The 27,573-nt window shown below is 46.3% G+C and overlaps 1 protein-coding gene across 30 annotated transcripts in view; it reads left to right on the top strand.

The window, feature by feature from the left end:
- dst (dystonin) overlaps window positions 1-27,573 on the top strand; it is a 73,755-nt gene that overhangs the window by 28,619 nt on the left and 17,563 nt on the right. For 22 of the 30 annotated variants that reach the window (XM_055502249.1, XM_055502248.1, XM_055502256.1 and 19 more), the window contains 32 exons: window positions 73-251; window positions 327-465; window positions 543-736; window positions 818-980; window positions 1,086-1,169; window positions 1,259-1,366; window positions 1,449-1,547; window positions 7,022-7,168; window positions 8,232-8,320; window positions 8,405-8,513; window positions 9,053-12,850; window positions 12,927-13,073; window positions 13,168-13,383; window positions 13,460-13,603; window positions 13,685-13,945; window positions 14,393-14,545; window positions 14,640-14,873; window positions 14,951-15,232; window positions 15,309-15,851; window positions 16,019-16,195; window positions 17,002-17,125; window positions 17,220-17,428; window positions 17,533-17,850; window positions 17,960-18,126; window positions 18,230-18,386; window positions 18,697-18,823; window positions 18,949-18,999; window positions 19,418-19,653; window positions 19,784-19,913; window positions 20,250-20,449; window positions 20,534-21,032; window positions 21,192-22,660. In XM_055502249.1, coding sequence (XP_055358224.1) covers window positions 73-251; window positions 327-465; window positions 543-736; window positions 818-980; window positions 1,086-1,169; window positions 1,259-1,366; window positions 1,449-1,547; window positions 7,022-7,168; window positions 8,232-8,320; window positions 8,405-8,513; window positions 9,053-12,850; window positions 12,927-13,073; window positions 13,168-13,383; window positions 13,460-13,603; window positions 13,685-13,945; window positions 14,393-14,545; window positions 14,640-14,873; window positions 14,951-15,232; window positions 15,309-15,851; window positions 16,019-16,195; window positions 17,002-17,125; window positions 17,220-17,428; window positions 17,533-17,850; window positions 17,960-18,126; window positions 18,230-18,386; window positions 18,697-18,823; window positions 18,949-18,999; window positions 19,418-19,653; window positions 19,784-19,913; window positions 20,250-20,449; window positions 20,534-21,032; window positions 21,192-22,660 — 10,953 coding nt within the window. The remainder of the gene's footprint in view (window positions 1-72; window positions 252-326; window positions 466-542; window positions 737-817; window positions 981-1,085; window positions 1,170-1,258; window positions 1,367-1,448; window positions 1,548-7,021; window positions 7,169-8,231; window positions 8,321-8,404; window positions 8,514-9,052; window positions 12,851-12,926; window positions 13,074-13,167; window positions 13,384-13,459; window positions 13,604-13,684; window positions 13,946-14,392; window positions 14,546-14,639; window positions 14,874-14,950; window positions 15,233-15,308; window positions 15,852-16,018; window positions 16,196-17,001; window positions 17,126-17,219; window positions 17,429-17,532; window positions 17,851-17,959; window positions 18,127-18,229; window positions 18,387-18,696; window positions 18,824-18,948; window positions 19,000-19,417; window positions 19,654-19,783; window positions 19,914-20,249; window positions 20,450-20,533; window positions 21,033-21,191; window positions 22,661-27,573) is intronic. The other 8 variants (XM_055502250.1, XM_029175939.3, XM_055502276.1 and 5 more) reach the window with 3 other exon arrangements.

Genomic DNA, 27,573 nt, shown 5'->3' on the forward strand with positions numbered 1-27,573 from the left:
CGTTCACCAGCCGATAACGACGCCGCTGTCAGAACGTATTGGTGTTCATGGTCTCCTAATGCTGCCTTGCAGAGGAAGATGACAGAGCTGAATAAACTGAAGGAAGACCTTGACGCTATGAAGGAGAAGTGTGAGCTGTTCCTCAGACAGGCTGTGGGTTCTCCATCGGTGCCAACGCTTTCCTCTGAGCTCACTGTTCTACTACAGAGCATGAGCCAAGTCTACTCCATGTCTTCCATTTATATGGACAAGTAAGTTGTTTAAACACTGTTTGGGATGAAATACATTTAAAAGCTGATTTATATATGATGCCTTCTCCTCTGCAGACTTAAAACAGTGAGCTTAGTGGTGAGGCACAGCCAAACTGCAGAAGCTCTGGTTAAAACGTATGAATCCAAACTCTATGAGGAAGATGCCATGAACTCTGATGTCAAGTCCATAGAGACTGTCATTACAACACTTAAGGTAAATAACTTCAGGCACAATGTTACAGACAACGTTTAATTTTAGTTCGAGAAGTCACGCCTCCTTCTGATTATTAGCTGTGGCGGACCGAGGTTGATGAGAGACAAGAGGTCTTCCACGACATGGAGGACGAGCTGCAGAAAGCTCGGGTCATCAGCGACCGCATGTTTAAGGCCCATAATGAGCGCGACTTTGACCTCGACTGGCACAAGGAGAAAGCGGATCAGCTGAGTGAGAGGTGGCAGAGCATTCACTCGCAGATAGACGGCAGGTTAGTGGGTTTGTGAGACGAAGTCACAGGACGATAACGTGTAGAAACATTAAAAACATTCTTTCATCCATGTTATTTCAGACTTCGAGACCTGGATGGTATTAGCAAATCCCTGAAGCACTACAGAGACTCCTATGCTACCCTGGACGAATGGGTTAGAGAAATGGAAGCAGCACAGCTCCAGGCCCAGGAGAACAAACCTGAAGACAGCAAGGCCCTGGCTGAGCTGCTAAACAAACAGAAGGTAGGGTAATATAAACTTCCTCTTACTGTACATACTCATGATATACTGTATGACACCACAGTTGGGACCAGATATATATTTCTAAGTGTCTGTGGTTTTTTTTAGGTCCTTATTGCTGAAACTGAACAAAAACAAAACAGAATTGAGGAGTGTCAGAAGTACTCTGAGCACTATTCATCTGCCGTTAAGGTAAATCAATTATTATATTATAAATATTTACCCAGTCCCCCCAGCATGTTGTATTTGTCTTTGTTTATACATAACTCATCTCTGTTTAGGATTACGAGCTTCAGCTGATGACCTTCAGAGCCATGGTTGACTCGCAGCACAAGTCTCCTCTGAAAAAGCGGAAGATGCAGAGCTGCTCTGACGCCATCACGCAGGAGGTACGTCCACACTGAGACATTTGAGTACTGTATCCTAAATGTGTTACAGTAATCTCAATAAGTCACATTTCTCAACCAACAGTTCATGGAGCTCCGAACTCGCTACACTGCTCTGGTGACTCTCATGACGCAGTATGTGAAGTTTGCCAGTGAAACGCTGAAGAGAACTGAGGATGAGGAGGTAAGACGTTCAGACCTACGCCGATGGCTTTCTATATTTACATTTGCTGCTGAAGCACAAAGACTTGGAATAGTGATGTGCTGTGGTTTTAGCTCCTTCTCTTTGCATGGTTCCTTGATCCTCTGCTTTGCATCACAATGTAAAGTACTGTCTAAGGAGAAACAACAAGACTCTTCTTTCTTTGACCTTTCATCTTTGTCACTTTCTCCAAAGGTTGTAACTGTGCTTTTATATATCGTCGCCTCATCATGGCAATTTGCTTCGTTGCCCAAAGGAAGCAAATTAAGTGTGGTTGAACTGGTGCATGTGTCTACTCTGTAGCTCTATTTGTGCTGATAGTGACTTTCTGGGTGCAGAAAGCTTTCTCGTGGACTTTTCCTCTGTGCTTTTGTGAAGTCGTAATATCTTGGAGAGGTTGCTTAATATTTCTGTAGTCAAATAATGCTGGCAGTGTATTTCCTGAAAGAGTGGATGACTTACTTTTTTGTATTGTAGAACAGAAAGGCTTTTGAAAGAGCAGAGAATGCTAAAAGGACGGAGCGCATGGAGCTCAAAAAAACCGCAGGTGATGTAGAGATTAGTCAACTTAAAGCGCGGGTCCATGAACAGGAAGCGTTGCTGGCTCAGAGACAAGCACAGCTGGAAAGGCTGGAAGAGGAAGTAGTTGCACAGCAGAAAGTGATCGACGACCTGAACTTTCAGAAATCACAGCTTGAACTCGACATTCATCAGTATTGCATTAAGTTAGAGATGGCAGTGAAGGACAAAGCTGCGAGTGAGAAGGAGTTAAGTCAAACAAAAAAGCTAATAGAGCAGTCGGAGACTAAGTGGTTTTTGATTCAGAGAAAGGAGGAAGGCGCCGAGGAGGAAGTGCAAAGCCAGATCCAGGCTAAAGCAAACAGTCCGTCTTCGGCCCTTGACAGTCAGCTGATGGTCGAGAGCGAACCCCAGTCAGCGCTAAAGGAACTAGTCCTGGTTCAGAAAAGAGCTGAAGCTGCTGAGGAGAAAGCTCAAACGTATAAGAAGCTGTTGGATGACAGCAATAACAGAGTGAAGAAACTTCAGATAGAGATGGAAACGGAGAGGATCAACATGAACCAGAAAGCAGATGAGCTCCAGCAGGAAACGCTGAACCTGAAGAAATCCATCAGTGACCTTCAAGAGGAAATTCGATCTCTCCATAGGGTGAAGTCCTCGTTAGAGCATAACACCTATTTCCAAACCACTGAAGTCGAAGGCCTCAAAGAGCAGCTGAAGATCACCCACGGAGAGCTGCACAAGAAAAGCTCCACCCAACAGGAAAACAGCTACAGAATTAACAACTTAGAAGAAGAATTAGCTTCAAAGCAGGCAGTTATAGATCAGCTGAAGTTTAAATGCAATGAGCTGACGAGGATAAACGTCACATCTGACACTGATATTCGAGGTCTTCAGATCCAAATGGAGTCGCTGGAAAAAGAGAGGTCGTTTTCTGAACAAAAGATCAAGTCTTTAAAGAGCGAGCTAGAGAGCTGGAAGCAGCAGCTTCAAGAGGCTAAGGACGAATATAGCTTAGTAAAGAGATCTGAGCAGGCCTTTCAACTCAAGTGTAAAAACCTCGAAGCTGAACTTCAAAATAGTGAATTACTTGTGTCTCAGTTACAGAAGAAAGTTCATGAGTTAAAACTGACAAATGCAGAGGTGGAGAATAACTTCAAGAAGGTCAGAGCTAAACTTGATCAGGTGACGATGGAGCTTGACAGCAAGGATCAGCAGATTAAAATCTTCAAGTCACAGGTAGAGGGCAGCAAGTCACAGATGAGAATAATTGAGGAGGAACTAAATAAGAAATCTCAGACCTCCCATGATCTTCAAATCAAACTACAGGATTATAGTGAGGAGGTGAGGAAGTTGAATGAGTTTCAGCAGAAAATCCAAGCTCTCAATTCCAATATTGCCAATTATGAGAGGGAGGTTACAAAGTTAAAGTCAGAGCTGAAGTCAGTGCTTGCTGAGAAAGATTTAGCAAATCAAAATGTTCAGCTTCAGAATGTTGAAATTAAGGATTTGAATGCAGTGCTTAGGAAGAAAATTGTAGAACTTAAAGAAGAATCTGCAGAGAAGCAAAAATATCTCAATAAAATCAAAACACTAGAAGATGAGCTTTTCATGCATAAACACAATATTAAAACAGTCCAGTCGAATTCTGACAAATCCCAGTCAAATAATTTACAACACGAGATCCTAATTCTGAAGCGTGAGAAAGCTGAGGCATTAGAGAAAAACACCACACTGGGGTCTGAGGTCAAAAGGCTGAAAGAAAAGCTGCAGAGTGTCCAGACAGAATCAGAGCAAAAGCAGAAAGAAAACTCGATGCTTCAGCTGAAAGCGCAGCAGATGGACGAACAGCTGGACAAGTGCAAGAAGATGCTGGAGGAGTTAAAGGGCAAACTGGAACTGCAGAAAGAGGGCTATGAGAAGCAGCTGCTGTTAGTGCAGACCGAAGTAGAGAAGAAGCTCACGTTGCTGCAGTGTGAGAACGAGAAGTCAAACCAGCACAGTGCAGAATTAGGAGAAATGCTTAGTAAATATTTCACTAGACAAAACACGACACAGATAACGACAATGCATCAAACCACAGCGGAAGCGAAGCAACAAACGGACAAACTGCAGCAAGAAAAAATGAAGATCAGCCAAGATCTGATCAAGTCGAAATCCCAAATCAAACAACTCGAAGAAGAAAAACTTAAACTGAGCTTAAAAGTCAGTGCTTTACAAAGCCTTTGCAATGATCAGTCAAAGGAGTCGGCTAAGATTAAACAGTTCCTAACAGACACTGAGTGGAAACTTAAACTTAAGGAAACCGAGGAGAAAGTCCTTCGAGAACAAATGGAGTCATACGTCAAAGACGTTAAAGACCTGCAGGAAAAGCTGAGGGTGAATAAACAGGAAGTCTTTGATGCCAGTGATACGGCGGCTTCACTGAAGACAGAATCGACAGTGATACAAAAGGTGGCGTCCTCATTTGAAGATGCAAAATTCAAGATGGAAGATGAGATTCTCAAAAAGAAAGTGACGCCAGAGGTATGAATGAAGTTAGACCGAGTAACAAACAAGTTACAGTTCATAAATTGTGTAGTTAACTTTACAATATATTGATCAAGTTTATTTACACATTGAAATTGTGACTTAAAGTTCTTCCAATGTCACATCTACAGATCACAACAGTGGAGAAAGAAAACATTTTTGAAGCGAGTCTGAAGCAAGTCAAACAAGACAAAACCGAAGGGGTTCAGAACCAAAGCCTCTGTGATACACTAACAAAGAAAGGTTTAAATAGCTCTTCCCCCATTCTCTCACAAAATGTGATCTATAATAGTCTGATCAAACCTGAGGACCCTGTGACCATGAAGGTGCATGGATACATGGCCCTGTGTGGACTGACGGAGCAAAAGTCCAACGAAAGCGTCGCCAAGACAAAAACGTATCAGATCAGAGAAACCTATGAAACTGTTACCATGACCGAGCAGAGTGTGACGTATTCAACTCCCCAAAAGCTGCCAGAGCTCAAAGGAAGCGCCAGTATTCAAAGCTTGATCAAGCTCAAGCTCGTGGAAGAAGAGGTTTTGCGTAAGTTGGACATGGGTCTAATCACAGCACAAGAGTTCCAAGCGCTGCTCGCTCCATTCATGAGCAAACCGTCTACTATCGCTGGCGTTTACGTGGACTCCAGTAAGAAGAAGATCTCCTTCCTAGAAGCCGCTGAGAAGGGCTTCTTAGCAAAGACTTACGCACTTGAGTTCCTCGAGGCTCAGGCTGCGACAGGAAGTCTCACAGATTTAACAACAGGGCAGACGTACACAGTTCAAGGGGCTCTGGGGAAGGGGTTTATAGAGGCAGGGCTGAAAGAGAAGCTAATGGAGGCTGAAAAGGCTGTTGCTGGGTATATTCACGCTGGCAGGAAGTTGTCTGTGTTTCAAGCAATGGAGGAAAGAATTCTTGACCGATACGTTGGCAAGAAGATTCTTGAGGTCCAGGTCTCCACTGGAGGAGTGGTCATCCCAGAGACGGGGGTCAGGATGCCTCCTAGCATTGCTGTGGACCGGGGTCTTTTGAGTAAGGAGATTATGCAGAGTCTGTACGATCCAATAAGTAGCCCCAAAGGCTTCCACAACCCTGACACCGGTCAGAAAGCCTACTACTCCGAGATACTCAAGAGTTGCCTCTACGACATAGACGGCAGCATGTTCCTCTTCCCGTTCGGCGAGAGGCATCTAACAAACGTGTCGCCGCTGAGTTCTCACAGGGTGTCTGTGGTCAGCAGCAGTCGCGGCGTGGAAATGTCAGCCTACGAGGCTTTCAAGGGGAAACTCATCGACAAGAGGACCTATTTGTTTCTGTCACAGCAGGAATGCGAGTGGCAGGAGAAGTCCACAGCTGACAGCAGCGGAAGCCCACTTCACATCATCACTGATGTCAGGAGTGGCCGACAGCTGTGTTTAGAGTCCGCCTTAAGTCAGAGGTTCCTCGAAACGTCAGAACTTCAAAGCTACCGCACTGGTCTGCTAAGTATCTATGAACTTGCAGACATAATCTTCTCAAGGATGGTTGTTGTGGAGGATGTCAACAGTCCTATTGCAGGTCTGTGGGACCTTTTTCGCGGGAAGAGGTTGTCAGTTCTGCAGGGTTTTCAACAGGGCTTCACTGACAGAGCTACTGCATTAAGGTTGTTGGAGGCCCAGGCCTGTACTGGTGGCATTTGTGACCCATCGTCAGGGGAGAAGGTCTCTCTGTCCGAGGCTCTGAAAAGAGGTCTCACAGACGAGGCACTGAATCAGCAGCTTGTCAAGTTTGAGCAGGCATTTATTGGCATTGTTCATCCAAAGACTGGGAAGACTTTGAGTATTTCTCAGGCCATTCAGGAAAGTCTCTTCTCCAAGGACGCCGGCTTTCGCTGCATCGAGGCCCAGCTCCTGACAGGAGGACTGGTAAACCCTGACACCCATGAAAGGGTTTCGCTGGAGGAAGTCATCCAGAGTGGCCTCGTTGACAAAGTCACTGCCTCTGCCCTCAAAGAGGAGAGGTTCGACACCAAAAGCCTCACATGTCCAAAAACCAAGAGAAGAATCACGTATCGAGAGGCACTTGAGAGAAGCTTGTTCGACTGCCACACAGGGTTAAGGTTACTGGAGGCTACAAAGGCTCTTGGTTTTGGGGCCAAGTCGACATTTAATTATGTTTGGGCATATATGAAATAAAGCTTGTAAATGTATGTATGTTCGTAGCACAAAAGCGCAAATTTGCTTCCTTTGGGTTTGAGATGATGATGATGATGATGATGATGATGATGATGATGATGATGTTTTTCATATATATTTTTTGTTTTCAGTTTAGGGCTGTGGTTGGCTCCTTTACATTCACTCTTACCGATTTATATAAAAATATATTTTGTAACAAAGTTGCAAGTCTCCAAACCCCATGTGTTCTGATTGTAGAGATCTGTTGATGAGGAGAAGAGAGAACATGGTGATAAAGTTAGCAAACTATTGCACTGGATGTCCAACGTGAAACAGAAGCTGAACAATGATGGGAAGGTTCTGACAGATAGCAATGCCAACACAGACACTTCTAATAATCCCCAGGTAAATCCTGAGTGTTGATTTTGTTCTAATAGGCTGCCACATACACTTAGTTCTTAGTTAGTTCTACTTTGGTATATTTACAGAAAAATGTGTTTCTAATCAAAACTATATCACAGCTCTTTGATGTCACAATGCATGATGTCTAATAAAACACACTATCAACTTCATGATTCATTTAATCCATATATTTTACACAAGGAGTAATAGTCATAAAATCTCCCCTGCTCAATTGACATTTGATTCCTACAGTATAATTTTGTTATGTATTTGATCATTTCAGTCATATTTAATTTGTCTAACAACACTGTGTCTAAGTTGCACAAGCACTTGTTTCATTACCATGTCACTGACTTATGCAAAGAGAAAATATTGCCCCCCCCAAACATACCATAATAGTATTATTACTCTTTATATGTTGCTGTGAACAGTCGACGTCACACTGAAACCTTTAATGCTGGCTATGACTGAGCTAAAACATACGTACAGTACTGTATACTGTATACTATATGCAGCAGTTTTGGAATTGTGACGAGGAGACAAACCACCGATAACATTTAGTTCATTTAACTATTATTGCTATTCTTGCTCAGGAGGACCCGCCGTTGTATGTATTGCTTTTAAAGCAATTGTCAATAAAATAAAACCATAATAGGTTGCATGTACTGTATTTACTGTATTTATAAAAAATATACATAAACTAATATAAATAGGTATATATGACAACTTCGCACTAAATTCATCTGTTGTAGTGTGTTTATAAATAAGCATTTAGCTTCTAATATTTTTCCATTCAAAATCAAATTCACTGAATTTAGTTACGTTCTCTCTGACACAAATTAGAACATTTAAAATAATTAATGTCAATTAATGTTAATGCTAATAAATTATTAGCTGTGGGTTTACTATATATTACCTTGCCACTGGACATGCTTAATAACTCACATGACATTTTATACAACACAATGAGAACTGTATGTACTGTATGAACTGTACTTCATGCTCTATACAGTAGTCGTACCTGTGACAACTACACCGAATAATTTAAGACTGTTCGATGTTATAGGTGTCTGTCGAAGAAATGGCCACTAAGAAGGAACAAATTGCAGAAGCACTGAGAGCCACACAAATAATGTTGAACAAACACAGCGACAAGTAAGCAAAGTATTACGCCGACAGGCAAACGGCTGCATCCGGTGTGAAAACTCCACCTTAACCTGTTGTATTCTACTCTTACAGAATGACAGAGGGGGAACGAGAGAAGGCCCAGGAGCAGCTGAAGGCGCTGAAGCAGGCGTACAGTGAACTGTCCCAGCAGTGTTCAGATCAGACAAGCTCTGCTGAAGAGGTTGGACACCTATGAATGCCTTTTTCCTTTGTGTCGGCTAAACAGCGCCCCCTGGCGGGCATATGCATGACTAATCCTTTCCTTAGCTCAGAACAGGTTCAACCTTTGTTTGCATCACACACCAAACATAGATCTGTTGCAGTCACACACAGACAATCTGAGTATGCTGTAAACATGCTTAGTTGCACCCGGCTTTGGTCTGAAAGCTCAACGTGTCTTGGAGTTCGACAGGACAACCGTCGTGATGCGTAACCTCTCGTATACCGTACTGTATGTGGTGACTAACAGCTCTCTCTTTGCAAGATGCTGGAAGCTGCATTCCCAGATGCATGATAGCTTTAATGTATTACCTGTCACTTTCCTGTTGCAACCCTGATACAGTCTTGCACTCGTGCACATGGTGTTTTAACATTCCCCTGTTTGTTTGGTGGTGAGTATAGTTTTAGTTTTGCTTCAAAATATTTGAATTACAAAATTGACTAAAATACAGGGTTTGGTTTTAAGACTAGTTGAGTAACTTGGTAATTTGTTTTCTGTAGGCTCTGTCATCCAGTAATGGGACTGATGGGCTTCCAACTGGAATCATAATTGATAAGATGGCTTGGGTTGAGCTGCCAGACTCCCAGGAGGTGACCTATGACCTTTCATCGCCACACGTCAGTCCGCATCGGGATGACGCCTTAAAACAGGATACAGTTTCTGAATCCACTTTCCTGAGTGAAATGGTGCAAAATGTTTCAAGCAAGTGTATCTGGACCTCACACGTCTCTATGTCGCTGGCTGATGTGGCAGTGGCTAGAGAAGGGTCCAATTACAAAAGCCTAATCATGAAGAGGATAGAGGTCAAACCAGTGAGCGATGGACTGAAGGTGTGCTACACGGGGGACGCGCTAACTTTGGACCAATCATTGGAGTGTGGTTTGATTCCTGCTTCTGTCTACGTGAACGTCCTTGAACGTCAAAAGACCCGTCAGGACGTGATTTATACCAGCACCGCTGACGAGGAGGCTGCGCTGGAGACTGAACCCTATGAGGTCAACAGTCTGATACTAAAGTGCCTGAGCAGAAATCAATCACTGACACTGAGCTCGGTTTGTGATGATTTAATAGAGCAGGAGTCCAGAGTTATAGATGAGCAGGTTGGTTTAGTGAAACCTGAAGAAAGTCAAAATGTGTTAACTGCTGCGATGTCTGACGGTGTCGTGAGCCTTAAGAACTGTGAAGAGGTCAAAGTGGACGCGTGTGTTGAGTGTGATCTAATGAATTCCAGCAGCACTCTGCTTGTGTTTGGGCATCAGCGGCAGCTTATGGGACTTGTGCTGCCTCAGTCTGAGGAAAATCAAACAGTGCGTGAGGACGAAGCCGCCGCCGCCGCCGCTAACGCGTTCACGAGCCGACTGTTTGGCAACCGACAAAAAATAGCGTCTTTGTATATTCCAGAGAGTGAAGCGGTAGCAGACATCGACTCTGCCACGCGGGACGGCTTCATTGACAGTTGCTCTGCAGCGTTTTTGAAATCGGTACAGATTCCTGATGCGTGTCCTGTTTTTGATGTTCTTAAGGAGAAGTTTTCATCCGGGCTCATGAACACAGAGCTCTCAGCTGATGGATGCTGTGATGCTGCAGACTGTCTGCAAAATGAAATGTCCCCCATTCCCACAGAAGAAAGCCAGTTGTTCATGTCCTACCTAGCGATGAACAGTTACACTGATCCGAGGACGGGACAGAGGGTTCTTATACTCGATAAACAGATGAGTAAGATGGTTCAACTGTATCTTGATGGTTTTCAGCCAAATTTAGCTTCTCTAAGTTTCAAAACCTGCGATCTTCCAGAAGAGGATGATTCAGAGGTTCTTATGCACACAAATAGCGGAACAGAGGAGTTTATGAAATACACTCAAAGAAGCTTTAGTTCTCACAGTTTAGTTTCTTCTGTTACTGAGGGAAACATGTTTGATGACGGCCCAGAGCGCATGTTTGATCCTTGTGGCTTCGTTTCCACACAAGGTGGAGAATTGACTTTAAATGAATGTACATGTACAGATGAAAAGACTCTAAAACCAGATCCTGTCCAAGACTTCCCTGTCAGATCAGAAAACATGTTTAACAGGACCTCAATGCAAGTCAAGTCAGATGAAATTGCAGAGGGCATATATGAAAACACTCTAACAGTTGATGCAAAAGGTGACGTAAGTGACGCTCTTGATCTTCCTCCTCTGGAAACGTCAGTCCTTCCCACGTCACGCACAGTGAAGAGCCCAGCGTCGGAGGTGTGTGACTCAGACGCCTCAGCGACAGCTTGCTGCCAAACACTACCACACGTTGGGGCAGAGTGGACTGAGTCAAGGAAGGTTGACCTTGACACAGCTGAGGTTTTAAGCTCTGGGGCCTTGGTGGAGAGTGGAAGAGAGCAAGACCACACGGTTCAGATAGAGGAAGGTGGTGTTTTTGATGTTCTGTCTGGAAGAGGTTCACGTGAACAGGGAAGCTTCAGTTTAACAGGAGCGGAGGAGTCAGATTCATCCATATCCTCTAATACTGCTCTGCCCATTGTGGAGCAGCAGAGCCTTTTAAGGTCTGATTGTGCCAATATCAGCAGTGAGTCTCTGGAGTTTGGATTAGATCCAGACGCTGATTATTGCCTTAACCTACATCCTGAAGCCAACATTGACTCAGAAGAAAAGTGCAACCAGTTCATCCCTGTTGATCATAATCTGGATTCAATTAAACTTAATGAAGCTGAAAACAGCCAGCAGTCATTTGAGAGTGAGGATGTTGTCCTAGGATTCAGCCGGGCCAGTGGAAAAGAGGATGAAGAGACAGACACGGAGAGTAGAAGGACCTCCGGCTGTGCGATGAGAGGAAATGTAGAAGAGATGAGTAATTATCTGCATCAGTCCAGTAGCTTTGAGCCTCCCATGAGCTCACCCTGCTCATGGAGTCAGGTTACTGCAGCAAACTCCCATCACACTGACGCATTATTGGCTGCGGGCAGTGAATCACAGGAGCTAATGGACCACATGACAGACAGCCGTGACGTCTGCCAAGCTGTGACAGAACCTGCTGTTCAGTTCCGTCCATGTAGTCGGAAAGACAGAACCAGCAGCGATCCAGACACACATTCCCTGTACGTCTCACCCACCAATTCACCCACTGATGGAAAAGTGGAACATCCAAGTGTTTGGGAGAGCGAAATAGACGCGTGTGTGTTTGAGGAAAGCGGTTCGCGGAGTGACACGGGTGCCGTTCATTCACCTCTAGGCGGTGAGCCTGCTCAGAGTATCGATGACTCATCGCCCAGGGATTTGGCTGAAAGTGGGTCTTTGTTAGCATCCGAGGCTCAGTGGAACTGTGACAGAAACATAACAGGAGAGAGCGGTGGAATAACATTACATCAGCGGGCAGATCATTGTTCAGATCAGATTATTGTTGAATATGAGCCCAGTTGTCAAAATGGTCAGAGACTGTTGAGAAGCTCATCTCAGTCTCCAGTTCTCTCCAGTCAAAACAACACTGAGGCAAATGCTTTAAATCCAACTAACAAAGTTTCTCTTGAAAAGGTAGCAAATAGTAAAGATCTGTTCATCTCAGATCCCAGTGGTGCAGCTGGTGGCTTGGATCTCTGCATGAAGAGCCAGCATGTGTGCAGTTCCAGTGATACTGAGGAGATGTTTGGGTCAAGAAATGATTTTAGTAATATCACCTCTGCAACGTGTCACATTAATTCAGGCAAGTGTAAACTCCCCCCTGGAGAACTATTGGTGTCTGATGCCCTGACTTCTGATAAGGCCGCTTCTGCACAAGGCGAAATAACAACGAATAGGACTCATGTCAGTGATCTACACACAGCACAAAATCAAGATGCAGAGAGCTCTGTCGCTGTACATGAGAATACTCCAGATTTTCATGAGAGAGCCGTTCCTCATGGACGCGTAGAGAACAGTTCCACCGACCTTCAGATCAATTCACTAACGCAAGAATCCCCCAGTTCAAAACCCCAAGAAGAAGTAAACACAGAGCTGTTACTGCAGGAGGAGAAACGTCAGTGTGATCCTCCACACATCCAGCTGCAGCTGCTGCAGGTTCTGAAGACGGTTTCCTCGAGCCGGGACCTTTCAATGCTTCAGGAAGTGATGGACACCCTGCACAGTGCTCTGGGCGGAGGCTCTCAGGAGGACCGCTGGCACACGCTGGAGAGCATCGCGGAGGAGGCAGAGGACGAGGGGTCGGCTGGACAGGATGTAGCTCGGTCCAGCGCGGGAGCAGGGGGTCGACCACCGGCCCCTCAGGTCTCTGCCAAAGGGGTCGCACGTGACGTTGAGGAGGTCAAAAAGAAGGTACAGCCTTGTTGGAGTTGAGCTAAATGCTAGCCGAAGCTACGTCCGCTCTAATTCGTCTCGTCTTCTCTCACAGCTCTTCTCCATCCAGGATTTCTTAGAGTGCGTTGGGAGACTGCAGGATCACGCAGATGTTTTAGATGATGTCGGAAATGACCTTTCAGACCCGGCTCCGTTAGGCAACAACATGGAGGAGCTGCAGATCCAAATGGAAGAATGTCAGGTTAGAAATGATTTAGTGGCATTTCCCAGCATTTTAGTATTAGTTCATGTAATACAGTACATCAGTTTCTGAAAACGTGTCCCCTTGTGATCAGTCACTGGAGGCCCGGGTTTATAGTTTGGCTGCTGCCGTGGAAGTCGACATGGAAAAAGCCAAACTGCTCCTAGATTCTGCTGACGAAGACGTTCCTTTACAAATTCACCAGGATTTGGGCTCGACGTATCATGAGGTGGAGTCAAATGTGAGTGCTGTGATGCACATGTGCACAGCAAGAAGCCAATCTGTGATTGAGGCAATGGAAACAGGAAAGGTCAGGTTTCATCAGTAGCAAATGCACTAATGCAGCTTGTGCATCAGCTGTTAACATCTCTATCTGTGATTTTAAGGCCCATTTGGATGCAGTGTACCAGAAGCATCTTGATGATCTTGATGAACTTGTGGGTCTCATCCAAAACAGCTCTGACACATGGGTTGTGGATGTAAACACTTGTAATGAGGAGAGGCTGAAGCATTTGCTTCAACAGAACACGGTAACTAACAGTCCAGCTTAAAACAGAATTTGTACAGTAACGGCGGAGACGTAGAAAGGATGTTGTCATCCTTTCTTCCAGGAAATGCAGATGGAAGCGAGGCTGAAAGTAGATGATGCGACCTTTGACATCCAGAGCTTTGTTTCGGAGCACACTCAGTTCCTGAGTCCCGCTCAGAGCAGCTGCCTCCTCAAGTACCTGAGCAGCACGCAACGGGCTCTCAGGGACCACACGGAGAGGCTGGCTGCACAGAGGCACGCCTTAGATGCCCTGCTGGACACCAGGGAGAGGGAGAACAAGGAGAAGGTCTGCCTGAGAGGGATACGCAGTGAAATAACACAGGTTTCCCTCATGTGTGGGATTATTCAAGCATTTTAAATGTCCCTGTGTGTTATTATTGTCTTTGAATATCTGGATGTTCTGGAGGGATAACAGCTTTGCATGAGCTGCAGACTAATCTACGTGCTAGTTTTTTGCAGGTCTCCACCAAGACAGCAAACATTTACTGTAGCGGTGGACATAATGACCCCACTGCAACAGTGTGGCTCCCAGAAAACCCACTAACATACTGTCCGAGCCTGTGCTTCTCATCACAAGACCAGCGAATGGCAAACAGCATGTTTACAGTGTACCAGATTGTCGTGACACACAAAGATCTGTTCTGAAGCAGATTTTGCATGTGGCCTCTGATTGATAATGTTGATTAAACTGTTTAATCTGCTAGATTTCACAGGGTCATTGTCGATGGGTCTGGTAATAATTTGTTTTCTTCTTTGCATTTTTGTTCAGTCTTTACTGGAGAGGCACAAGGAGTTTGCGGACAAACTGGATGAAGTGCTTGACAGTCTTACGTTGACAGAGAACCGCCTCATTGGTCATCAGCAAGAGGCTGACAAAGCTGGAAGTGTCACAGATCTGCAGCAGTATCAGCAGGAGCATCGGGTTTGAAATATTTTTTTTATATAATTAGAAAAAAAAAGATAAATGGCTTTATTTCTTTTCTTGATCTTCTGCGTAATGCCTCTCTGATCTGAAGGACCTGCAAAAGGACGTACTGAGGAATGCCAGCGACTTGAACGAGCTCATCGCCAGCACTAAAAAGTTTCTGGAGGAGAACCGGAGGAAGCTGGCGCCGGATCAGATCGCCGTGATTGAGAGCAAGCTGGAAGAGGCCAAAAACAAAGCCAGGGTCATCAACCAGCAGGCTGAGGCGTCCAGGAAAGACTTGGAGAAGGTTGTAACAACAGCCATGAAGAAGGAGAGCGAAAAGGTCAGAGTTCAGAATGTCTGTGAAAACATGCAAACCAACTGAAGTTATGAGGACTAATGTTATTCCTTTCCTTTCAGGCGGCTGCTGTTGAGCGGCTTGAAGAAAGTAAGAACAAAATTGAAGGTCTTCTGGACTGGATATCGAACATAGGGAATGAAAACAAGAGTGTGGATGAAACCGATCATATGAGCAAAGAGAATGGAAACCTGCCCGAGGAGACCTCAGCCAAGGGCCTGATAGGACGAGAGGATGACGCCAATGGAAACTCTATGGCCATCACTGAAAATGAGCTTGGCAAAGAGAGCAGCAGCAGGAACGGGGCCTCCCTGGGCCTTGACAAGCAGTACGACAGGGTCAAGGTACAGCAAAGATGTTCAGCAGTAGTAAATGAAGTAAATGAACATAGCATTTACTATTTTTCCTATTTCTCCACAGGCTCGCCACCAGGAGATTCTGTCCCAGCAGCAGGACCTCATCATGGCCACCCAATCTGCTCAGGTTCTGCTGGACAAGCAAGCCAACGTGCTGTCGCCCAGCGACAAGGAGAAGCTGCAGGAGAGCGTCCAGGAGCTGAAGCAGCGCTACGAAGCCTCGCTGACGCAGGCGGAGCAGCAGATGAAGCAGGTGCAGTGCGTCCAGGAGGAGCTGAAGAAGTTCCGGGAGGACTACGAGGAGTTCGAGCGCTGGTTGGACCAGGCCGAGGAGACGTTTGAGGGGATGGGGTGTCCCGCAGGCTCCCTCAACATCCTCAGCGATAAACTCCAGCAGCAGAAGGGCTTTTCAGAAGACGTGATTTCTCACAAAGGGGATCTTCGCTTCATCACTATCTCAGGTCAGAAGGTTTTGGAAGTGGCCAAAGCCTGTGGGTCGGCTCACCCAAAGAACAGTCAGCTGCTTGTGGATACTTCAGGGACCTGTTCTACTGTCAAGGACAACCTGGACTCAGCAGCAAATCGATATAAAACGCTACATACGCAGGTATTTTAGTCTCATTTTAGCCAGGTGCAATAGCTTATTTTGGCCACTGGGTGGGAGTATTTGTCTTACTAGCCTCAAACATAGCATCATAGGCTCTAATCTGTATATATTACTGTATCTTATCATGTACACAGTTACATGCATCAGTTTGATCCGTTCCTTTTCAGTGCAACCAGCTCGGCAACAACCTCAAAGAAGTGGTGGACAAATATAAGAAGTATGACGAGTCGAGCGCCGGGCTCCTGCAGTGGCTCAGCAGCTCGGAGGAGGAGGCAAGGAAGCAGCAGTCGGAGGCCATAGCAGCGGATCCACAAACACTGCAGAAGCAGCTGGAGGAGACCAAGGCAAGAAACCCCGCAGGCCGGAGCTGCCGAGCTCAGAATCAGCGTAGTCGTCACTAAATTCTGTTGGGAAATTATCAGCTTCATCACAGATGCCTGTGGGAGGCCTGATTTTAAGATTTATGCATATTTACGAGGCCTTTTTAATTCTTAAGCTCAACACGGGTCGTTTGGAACAGGCCTTGTGATCTTCTCATGTAACGGATTAACTGTTAGTAGTTGTGTTTTACAGCAAAACCTCAAAAGATTTGTTTTGTCCTGACGTTACGTTGTCAAGACACAAAGAATAGCTTTATTTAGAAGCACGTGTGCAGAACTTGGATCATAGACTGGGTTATAAGTTCACAGCAAAGCAGAAGTGCCTGACCATATACAGTGTTTTCACTGACTTAAGTGCAACCAGGCTATTTTTAGCCGAGTGTTCAAATTATAACCCACACGTGAATAGTACAACTTCTAACTTATTTCTAACTTACACAGTCCTCCGGCAGGATAAGGAGCTATGCCCTCAGAGCAGTGTCTGTCAAAGCTGTTGGCTCTAGTTGGATCGAACATTTCTCTGTGGGGAGGTAGTGGCTTACAGCATAGATATGCCAAGATAAGAGGCGCCTGTGAGCCAACCAGGGACTGCTCTGGCTTTGGATGCAGGTCCTTAGAGAAAACCAGAGTCTGGAAGTGTAACATACAACTCTCCCTAGATATTGTCCAGAAGCATTGTGAGAGTACACATCAAGTATAAAGTATAAACATGGAGACATTTAGCTATGCGAGTACAGTTTTACAGTTTCCCCGTTCTTATTGATCCACAGGCCCTGCAAGGTCAGATGATAGGGCACCAGACGGCTGTCGACACACTGCGTAAAACCGCTGAGTCTTTGATAACATCTGAAGGAGATCTTTTGAGCAGCCCAGAGGAGATCCAGGAGACAGTGGGTACGGGAGGCTCTCTCACCATTTGAAGGATTGCTCAACTCAAATCAATGTTCATTAGTTTTCAGCATTAAGTATTTGTGTCCATATGTTGCAGATGACATAGTGGAGCGCTACGACAACCTGTCCAAATCTGTAAGCGATCGGAACGAGAAGCTGCAGATCACGCTGACTCGCTCCATGAGTGTCCAGGACGGTTTGGATGAGATGATGGGATGGATGAAGGGAGTGGAGGCCAGTGTGAAGGAGAAAGGGAGGATTCCCCTGGACTCTGCATCTATTGGAGACATCCTCAGCAGAGAGGCAGTGCGTGTTTCTGCTTTTGTGTCAGAAGTCCGTTGTATCTGTTGTTGTGTGTGTGTTCAGTCTGTGTCATAACCTTTGCCATTGTCCGTCCTGTGTTTTTTAAGGCGTTAGAGCAGGACATAGCAAGTCGCCAGAGCAGCATCTCAGCCATGAAAGCCAAGGTGAAGAAATTTGTGGAGACAGCGGACCCTGCTGCCGCCGCACTGCTCCAGGCGAAGATGGACGCTCTGTCCCAGCGCTTCTCCGACGCGTGTGACAAGCACAAGCTCAAGGTTTCCCAGCTGGAGCAGCTCAAGGACAGGGTGGAAAGGTTTGAGGCAGTCGCCGAGAAAGTTCAGCACTTTGTTGCGAAGCGTTCGCAAGACCTCCACGAGACAGACGGACCCGGCAAATCCTTCACTGAACTCTCCCAGCTAATGCAGGCATGTTTGCTGCCAACAACGTTTATCATGATAAGTTTGTCTTGTCTTTATATAAAAATATATTCAGACTGCAAAGAATGATTGATTGATCTTTGTAATTTCACCAAAGTCTACTAAAGCTGAGGTGGCTGAACATGCCAGCTATTTGGAGACGCTGCAGACTCTTTCCAGAGAGCTGTCTGAAATAAGCCCTGATGGAAACAAAGCCCAGATCCAGAGCAAAATGGATAATCTTTCCAATATTTTCAACACTTTCAAAGACCTTGTCAGAGAAAAGTAAGTTAGTACAGTGTGTGTTGTATGGTTAGGCTTCCTTTTGTCTTAACATTAAGGTTTGTTACTGTGTCATGATATAACTGACTGACACCTGCTCTTTCAGGGAGCAAGAAGTGTCGTCCTGTGAGGATCGGCTGGGAGAGTTCAGATCTGCAGCCAGTGCTCTCACCAAGTGGCTGGAGGAGACCTACGACAAAGTGCCTGCAGCAGAGCCGAGCAGCAGCGAGAAACGCCTGGAGACGGACCTGCAGATAGTCACAGTGAGTCAAACATGCTGCAGATGCTGTTGGACCCACCAGTATTTGATCAAACTGCGCCTAATTGCTTTGTACCGTACCTCACATACAATCCAGTCCAGTATAATTAATGTTAGCTTATCTAAGCTAAACTCCCCACTCTCCCATTCTGCTCCCTCTGCCAACTAATGACAGATGGATGTAAGTTGTTATGCAGAACAGATCAGGGAGTGAAACACCATGTTGTCTATTCTCGATGCTGTTTTACCATTTGATTCTATCCCAGATGCTGTCATATAAAAACCATTTATAATTCTGCTTTCTCTGTTATTAGGGGCTGTTAGATGAATGGACGTCTAAAGGCCCTGCTGTCCAAGACTTGAACAGTAAAGGATCATCACTTTGTAGTCTCATCACTTTTCTTACATCCCCTGCTAAAACAAAGGCCCATAACAAATCAGGTAAACATACATAAAAGCAACTGGGAGCCAGTGGAACGGGAGGTGTGGCATTTGGGTGCATGTCTGACTACTATGAGACTGCAAGCCGTCTTTTACACAAGCTTTGTCTTATGTCTTTGCATCAGCTCTTACTAACGGTGGTGGTCCTGCAGGTCACGCCTACCTAACCAATAAAGGTAATGGTGTGTCTATTGGTATTCTGTTCTTTGTCAGACACTAACAAGACAAGGCACTGATGGCTCCATGTCAAAAAAGCCAACTTTTACAAGGAACAGCATGTTCAGAGTATTAAAAGATAAATTAGTATTTGATTTATTACATTTTGTTACACTTCTCCCATTGACTAGTTCTATTAAAACGCTGGTTCCTCTTTGTGACTATGCTTCTATCCTGAGGCCCAGTTTTTTTGTGGTAACTTCCAAAGACGCTTAATTTTAATAGCATAGAACCAGTCTGTGATATTCTGAACATTCTGCACCGTAAGGCTACTACAATATACAGAAATAACATTGCTGTAACTTTCATTGGACACTTTAGAGATTAACTAACAAACACTTCAATGGAATGAAATAAAATTTTGCTGGTTGTCCTCAGAGCTGACAGTGATTCAGCAGAACCTGTCGTTTGTGAATGAGCGATACACAAGCCTCGGGGAAACGCTGAACAGTCGAGCTGCAAAGCTGAGTGGTTCAGTGCAGGAGGTGAAAAACACCCAGCAGGAGACAGAGGAAATGTTGACATGGCTGAAGGACATGAAGAAGGCTGCAGAGCTGTGGAACAACACGACCACAGAGAAAGAGTCGATGAAGACGCAGCTCGAGCAGCAAAGGGTGAGGAAACGTTTGCTGTCACAGACCAAAACTACGCACAAATAAGCATTTAATTACAGTATGTTCTAAAGCTGTTCTGCTTCATGGACACAATAATACTGAGTCAGTATATCTTTTTTTTTTCTTACAGTCATTTGAGGAGGGCATGAAACAAAAGCAGCAGCAGCTCCAGAAGCTCAGAGAGAAGCTTCTCAACTTGATTAAGGCTCATCCAGACTCCCCCGAGGCTACAAAATGGAAGCAGACGCTCGCAGACATAGGTATGAACCAAGACAGTGCACAGATGGCTCTGGAAAATGCACAGTATGTCAGTTAAACTGTCACAGAATGTTGAGTCCTACTGAAAATGGATTTATGGTTTCGCCGTGGGCTGAGTAAAAGTTCTAAAAATATAAGGATTGGTACCAGAATGTGTGCTGTACCTGCATTATACCAACAGTAGGTGATCCAGGACCTGGTCTCTGCCCCAGCAGTTACACTCACACATTTATAGAGCCAAGTCCATGACGGTGGGAGGTTTGCTAGAAGAGCTGTAGGACAGCTATAGTTGTGCTGACTAATGGAGACTGGTGTCATTGTTTTGCTCTTTCACTCAGATGCTGCTTGGGAACACGTCAGTGGCTTGGTTGAAGACAGGAAACAGTGCTTGGAGCAGTCCAACAAGAATCTGGACACCTTCCAAACGAACGAGCTGCAGCTCAGTCAGTGGCTTTCAGAGAAGGAGCTGATGATGAGCGTCCTTGGACCATTGTCAATAGACCCAAACATGCTAAAAATGCAGAAGCAACAAGTTCAGGTAAGCATAGTGCAAGAAAGGGGACCATAAAAAACACATTTCCTTTGTTTTGTGATGCAATGTTCATTCTTGTTTCTGTTCTAGATCCTCCAGAATGAATTCAAGAGTCGTAAATGTCAATATGAGCAGTTGGAGGAAGCTGCCTCAGCCATCTTAAGCTCCTCAGGCCACCAGGACCCCTCCAACGGGAAGCATGTGAGGGAGCAGCTAACTGCCATCACGCAGAAGTGGCAGGGCCTCACGGACCAGCTGGACCAACGGGACAGCGTCATCGACCGCGCTGTGGTGAAGACGGGCCAGTTTCAGGAGCTACTGAGGGGTCTCGGCCAGACTGCTGCCCAGCTGGAGAGTCAGCTCACGAACCACCAGGGCCACAGCACGCAGCCCGATGCCGTGAAGAAGCAGCTGGAGGACGTCCAGGGCATCTCGGCTCAGCTGAGAGAGGAGAGGAAGAAGCTAAAGGAGGCGGAGACCGTCAACTCAGAACTTACAGCGATGGTGACGGAGGAGTATCTAAAGGCAGACTTAGCCAGACAGCTGGAGACTGTCAGCCAGCCTTTTAAACAGCTGGAAGAGAGAGCAGGTGGGTTTTTAGCCCAGTAATGTCATGTTGTAATGTTGAGAAAGGAATTACAACTTCTGCATTAATGGTTTCAGTCAATCTAGTGCTGCTTAAGTTGGTGTCAACTGAATGATATCATAAAATGATTTCAGCTCACAACATCCCCATTCTTTGTTGCAGCTAAGCGGATAGAGCAGTTGAACTCAACCTTTGCCAGCTCTCAGCAGTTCCACCAGACCTCCAAAGACTTCCAGTCATGGCTGGCAGAGAGGCTCCAGGACCAGTCCAAACCCCAGCCGGTCTCTGCAAAGGTCGACGTCCTGAAACAAACCTTGGAGGAGCACAGTAAGCTCCAGAAGGCTGTCAGTGAGCATGAAGAGGTGTATAACACCATCGTCGGGGAAGGGGAGATGCTCCTGCAGAACACTGACGGTGCAGAAAAGGTGGCACTGCAAGGGCAGCTCACCACCCTCTCCTCCAACTGGGAGGAGGTGAAGAAAAGCTCCGTGGAGCAGGCCGGTAGGCTCCAGACTGCCCTGCAGAGGTCCCAGAAGTATCAGGAGCAGGCAGAGAAGCTCTCCGCCTGGATTCAGGAGTGTGAAGCTAGCGAGGATCGAGTCAAGCTGACCGTCGACCCCGTCGCTGTTGAAAGCCTTATTTCCCAAGTGAAAGCGCTCCAGAAGGATGTTGACAAGCACAGAGGGATGGTGGAGCAGCTCCACACAGTAGCAGACGGCCTCCTGGAAGTGGCCAGTGTAGACACCCAAGCAATCAATGAGGAGAAAGCTAGCATTAGCAAAAGAGTGGACAACGTAGCTGAGGCTTTGCAGAGCAAGAGGGAGTCGCTGGAGAAGATCTCCCACCGAGTTAAAGAGTTCAATGATGCCTATAAGGAGACAAAGGCACAGATGGAGGGAACTAAGAAACAGTTGGAGGTCTACGAGTCGCAGGGAGCACAGGGACACAGCAGTAAGAATCTCACCAACATGAAAGCCCAACAGAAGAGTTTGGAGGCAGTGCACAACCAAGTAGAGCACCTGAAGAACCTGGCCAGGGACATGGTTGTAGATGTCCCTGATGCTGATGGAGTGACAGACCTCTTACTGCAGGCGGACACCATAGAAAAAGACCACGACAGCCTTCATAGGAAGCTAGAGGACACGTGCCAAGCGTTGGAGGGCAAATTACAGGGCATTGGGCAGTTCCAAAACAGCATCCGTGAGATGTTCGCCCACTTCACAGACCTGGACGATGAGCTGGACAGCATGGCCTCCGTGGATCTGGACTTGGCCAGCCTTAAGGGGCAGCGGGAGAGCATGCAGAGCTTTGTGGCCAAGCTGCAGGAGCTGATGACCAACACGGCCAATGCTGGGGACAGCTGCAAGAAGATGCTGGAGGCCGAGTCGTCGCCGGACGTTTTGGGCCTGAAGAGAGACCTGGACGCTCTGAGTAGGCAGTGCGGTAAACTGCTGGACCGAGCCACGGGCAGGCAAATGCAGGTCCAGGGTACGCTGGCCAAGCTGGAGGAGCTGTACCAGCAGCTGCACCAGGTGGACGACCAACTCGGCAGGGCTGTGAACAAGGAGGCGTCGCAGGAGCCCGTCGGCATGGAGACAGACGTCATCAACCAACAGCTTGAAGCCTTTAAGGTAAAGAGTCTCCATTTTGTCATTGATCTCGTTGAATGGGCCTAAAATGCACATGTATAATTGTGGACTGCTTCAGCTTGAATTTGAATGAGTTGGGTGATCAGCAGCACAATGTGAACTTGATTATCTAGATTTTCATAGCTCTTTTAACAGTGACTTAGTTTCAACTTAAAACCATATGTGTGCTAGTTTTAGCATCACTTTCCTACCTTTAATAACACTGAAGATAAATATTAGAGAGATTAGATAGAGATTAACAGAAGTGAAACAATGATGACAGTGCTGTCAATAGAACCTGATAGAATAGAAACTGACTAAATATTACCATGTTTAAGGTAAGCAAGGACATGAATCTGTACATTTTCAAATTGAAAGTATTGTTACTGTAAATGCTGCTTTAGGCGTCAGCCTGTCCTAGTTCATCTCATCTTTTAGGGCTGTGAAACCTTAGCACTGGATTAGATAGATCAGCACTCCCATGACCCACCGCACACTCGCTACTTACACGGCGATCCTCAGGGGACCGCCGCTTGATTCAGGGCATCTGGTGTTAACAAAGAGCCACGGCCCATGTGACGGCTGGACGGTCAGAGCCAGGTGGTCGCCAGCGGGACGTCGCTAAATAAGCTACGCCTCCTGATGCTGATCTCTTCACATTGATTTTGTGATCTGACTTTTTCGTCACTTCAAAAATACAGAAATAAATCAAGACCATAAAAAAAGACTTTATTCATGCTGTGACAGTACTAATAAATTTGTACTGTGGTGCAAAATACTAATACAAATAATAAAATACCATAGATGCCTGACTACTGACAAAGCTCTCAGCTTTCTAATTATCCTAATGGTCTATTTTCAATTCCTGACTCCAAATTATTCTCTATAATATGCTTTTCAAAGCACAAGATCAATGGGAGGTAAAATAAGAGGGCAACCATCAGCAAGACTTACAGACAGATGCCAAATATTGTAAAAGCCTGTAAATTCCTGTTGACTTCCAAAAGGGGGATTAACCTATATTTAGCAGTGAAATTATGAAACACATCTTCATTTGTAGTATTAGATAGCATTACACTAAAACAAAGTAAACAGCTGTGTATTGGCAGATGACACAGATCCGTCCTAGGATGTAGGTCAAGGGATTTTTTTTTTCCCAATTAGTGATGTGCTGTTCTTACGTCGCAGGGCTGCATCCGAACCTCCGGTTGAGTTACACAGATTAAAGCATCATCGCTGTGGCTGAGGCGGGGGGTCTTATTTACTGCGATGACTTCACTTTAAAGGCCTTTTGATGTTATTAGGGATGAGATCGATTCGCATAGTTGCTGCCCGGCGTTGCCGTTGTGCGCGTCTTCACCCCGTCTTCGTCCTGCGTGGGTTGAGGGGGCACATACGCCCTCAGCTGCCAGTGGAAAATCCCCTTTGTTCCCATTTGTATCGAGGCTTAAAGCCGAGCCGCGGTGCAGCACGAAAACATTACACGATCGTGTCATATTCTGTTTCATATTCAGCCGAGCGGAGTCTTGTCCTGTAGCTGTAGGTGAGTGGCCTTTGTTGGCAGGTAGTGAACGTAATAAACAAAGGCAGACGGCTCTTGGGTTCGTCCTCCTCGTGCTGTTACCATTTTAGGCCGAGGTCTGAACGAGACGCTCCCGACTTGGAGTGTTTACCCTTGTTTTTCACACGAGCATGACGGAGTGTCCTGGTGCACGTACAGCCGTGACTCAACACCGCTGGGGGTCGACGTGGGCGTCTCTTCCCCCCGTTCAGACATTACATCAGCGTGTCCTGCAGTTAGAAGAGGAATCGCAGCCTTCTGAATCATAGTGAACCCAGTTGTTTAAGGTCGTCTGCGAGAGTGTCACTCTGACCGTGTAGTATTTCCTACTCACTGCCACAAACAGTAGAAAGTGCTTTAGCCGAGCATTCAGAAGCTTTAAAAGTGAAGTCAGAACTTTGATACAGTGAAACTCAAATGAAAGGTTGAAAGCTGGTTTGTGATTCAAGCCTTACATCGTAGGCTGTTCTGTTGTTTGACTGATTTGTGCTCCTTCCCTTCACTCAAAGTTTTACTGTTAGCTGAGAATCAGTTTTCAGAAAATCAGAAGAGGCCGAGATTGATTCGCTCCGTATTGAGCTTCCGTGGTACGAACCATCCAGGAAACCAAATAAATTCCTTTCATTATCTCCCTCCCTCTTGTTCGCCGGACATAAAAAGCCCCTTCATGCACTTGGCAGCGTCACCGGTGTTAAATTACCTGGGACCTGCGCCTCCCTCAGCATTCCACAGTAATTAAGAATATCTGCAGGGTCCACAGCAACCGTCCAGAGAAAAAAGAAAAGAATGCGTATCTATTACGGTACGGTGTGATGTCATCAGAGTGGGAGCTGCCGTTGCCTGCCGGTCTAGAGGTTTTTTTGGCGTGTGGGAAGTACTGTAGGGAGGCTGGCGCCCTCCCCATTCCTTCAGTCACTGAGGAAAAGGAACCAGTGTGTCAGAATGCAGGAGACGGCTCACAAGTGAAGTCACACGTCACGCAGACATAGGGGGGGGATCAGAAAGAAAAGGGTCACGCGTCCACCAATCAACATGCGCCGGAGTGGCTCCGAGGACAAATGGGAGCTGTGGCAGATGTTGGCGGAATAATGAGCGGGGGCGGGGCCCGGAGCCTTCTGCCAGGAGGGTGTCTGTCAGTGCGAGGCGAGCGGTGAGACTGAAAGGCCAGGCTTTTTTGTTTATCCACGAGCACCAGCTCTCTCCGCAGCCGGGGGCAGCTTGTGGCGGAGCCTCCTGGATTTGTCTGGGAATATTTTTTATTTTGCACTGGACGTTCTCCTCAGCCTCGTGCGGATGCGGCGAGGGTTTAAGGGGGGAAAAAGCACTTTGGACCAAAGGACTGGGGATCAAGTTCTGGCTTTGTGAAGAGGAACCTACCAGCTTATTCTTGCGGGATAAGTCACTGTATTGAGAGAATGGTTTTACATTTCACCTGGCGTATGTTTTGTATTTTTTAATGTTGCTTCACATATTTATATTTTTAGACTTTTTTTATTTTTTCAAAGCTGGATCAGTTTTTGTCCATGATACCTTTTAAAAGACAGTTTCCCGTAAAAGGTGTACAACAGATTTTTTTTAAAAACAAGTAGAGAAATTTAATATTTATTTTCTAACTTATATCGTTTTAGAATATTATTTTGCACACAGTTGCTTCTGGTATCTGTTGGTCACTGTATGCTCCTTTTTAAATTACCAGTGTGGACCATATCATATACCTCCAAGGATTTAACTACATCCCTAATCTTTGCCTTGTAGGCAGTAGTGACAATTGTTTTAGCATGGGAAAACCACTGAGCAGGCCCGACTGCCTCAGACAAAACCCTTCCTGTGTGGGGAAGGGGGAGGAGGAGGACCTGAACATTGACGACTGCTACGTGCCCCAGAGATCCATTTATGACACCGTGCGGCTGAATGAGCAGATCGACTCGGGCTCTAAGGGCAGCCTTTCTTCCCGTCACTTCACGGGCACCCTGCCTTACACACACCGCACATTAGACCTCAGCAGCCTGTGCGGAAACGGAGTCCTCGCTGCTTCCAGTTCATTTGAGCTCCGAACCCAGAAACCTGCCCTGCTTGCCGAGCGCGCGGTTTACGACGGACTCAAACTCAATGGGAACGTGGTCAGGGCGACTGATGCGGTTTTGCCCAAGTCGCGACACCACGGGGGGGAGAAGAAGGACCATCACCACCGAAGGTCGTGGCGGACCTTTGCGCCCACTAACCTGGCCGAGTACGCCAGCCGCAGTGGAACCTTGTGCTCTGGGAGTATGGAGAGGCCGGGGCTGATCGTTGACAAGAGGATGCAGAGCATGACCAGCTCACTGACATCCGAAGAGGACTCGGGTCTTTATAGTCCCACCGTGGAAAGAGACCGGCATGCTCACCGAGCCCACAGACGAGCAGGGCCCGGTACCAGGAGCCTGTCCTCGTCAGAGGCCATGCATACGTCCGGGGACCTCAAAACTTTGCGGTCGCTCAGCTCAGGACAGGATGAGTTTCCCTTCACGCCTGCTAGAGAAAACCAGTCCATTTATCACAGTAGCGGCTTGGTCCAGGAGTCACGGACAGCTGAATCCGGTGTGGCTGGGCTGCACGAAAGCGACACTCTGGGCAATGGAGAGTACAAACACCCCACAACTTCCTCCAGAGTTCAAAGCAGCTCTATGTGGCGTTCAAGGACTCTAACAGACTATGATGAGCTGTCCACTGCCGAGCTGTTGGAGGATGTGTCATCGCCGGAGTTGGTCAGTGCGGTAATGACGCAGCCTGAGACTTACGGAAACTCTGTAACTCTACCTATGAAGACCCACCAGCAGACGGACGCGTGCGCCGTGCAGCCGGGAGCGTCCACGTACAGCATGGAGGAGCTGGAGGAGTTCCTGCAGTCAGTGGAAGCCTGTCTGCCTAAAGGTTTACATGCAGAGGAGCACGAAATAGAGGCCTTACTGAACGCCATCGCCATGTGTCCTGAAGCAGGACCCATGGGCCACTTCTCCCCACAGGTGCCCACATGTAGCTGCTTTAGAGGAGTGGTTATGGGATACGGGCTTGGGTGTGTGTCTGTGTCTATTGTTCACAGCTGCCCTTTAACTGTAAGCCATGCTCTCCCATTTTAGAAGCTGCTGACTGGTTACAGAAAAATTTATGTCGGTGGGACTTTAGCACAAACTTGAATTTATGTTGTGGCAGTGCTTCATCGTGGCGTGGACAGTCCCTGGCTTTGTTTGAACTGCTTTCCTTTTTTAAAGCAGATGATCCGACTCTATTTATAGAGCTTTTGAAAATATCTCAGAACGCAATGGTTCATCACAGAGAGCGATATTGTAATTTAGACTGTTAACAAGAAAAAGTTTAG

Source organism: Betta splendens, chromosome 15 (assembly GCF_900634795.4).
Source record: "Betta splendens chromosome 15, fBetSpl5.4, whole genome shotgun sequence".
In the NCBI taxonomy this organism is placed as follows: Eukaryota; Metazoa; Chordata; class Actinopteri; order Anabantiformes; family Osphronemidae; genus Betta; species Betta splendens.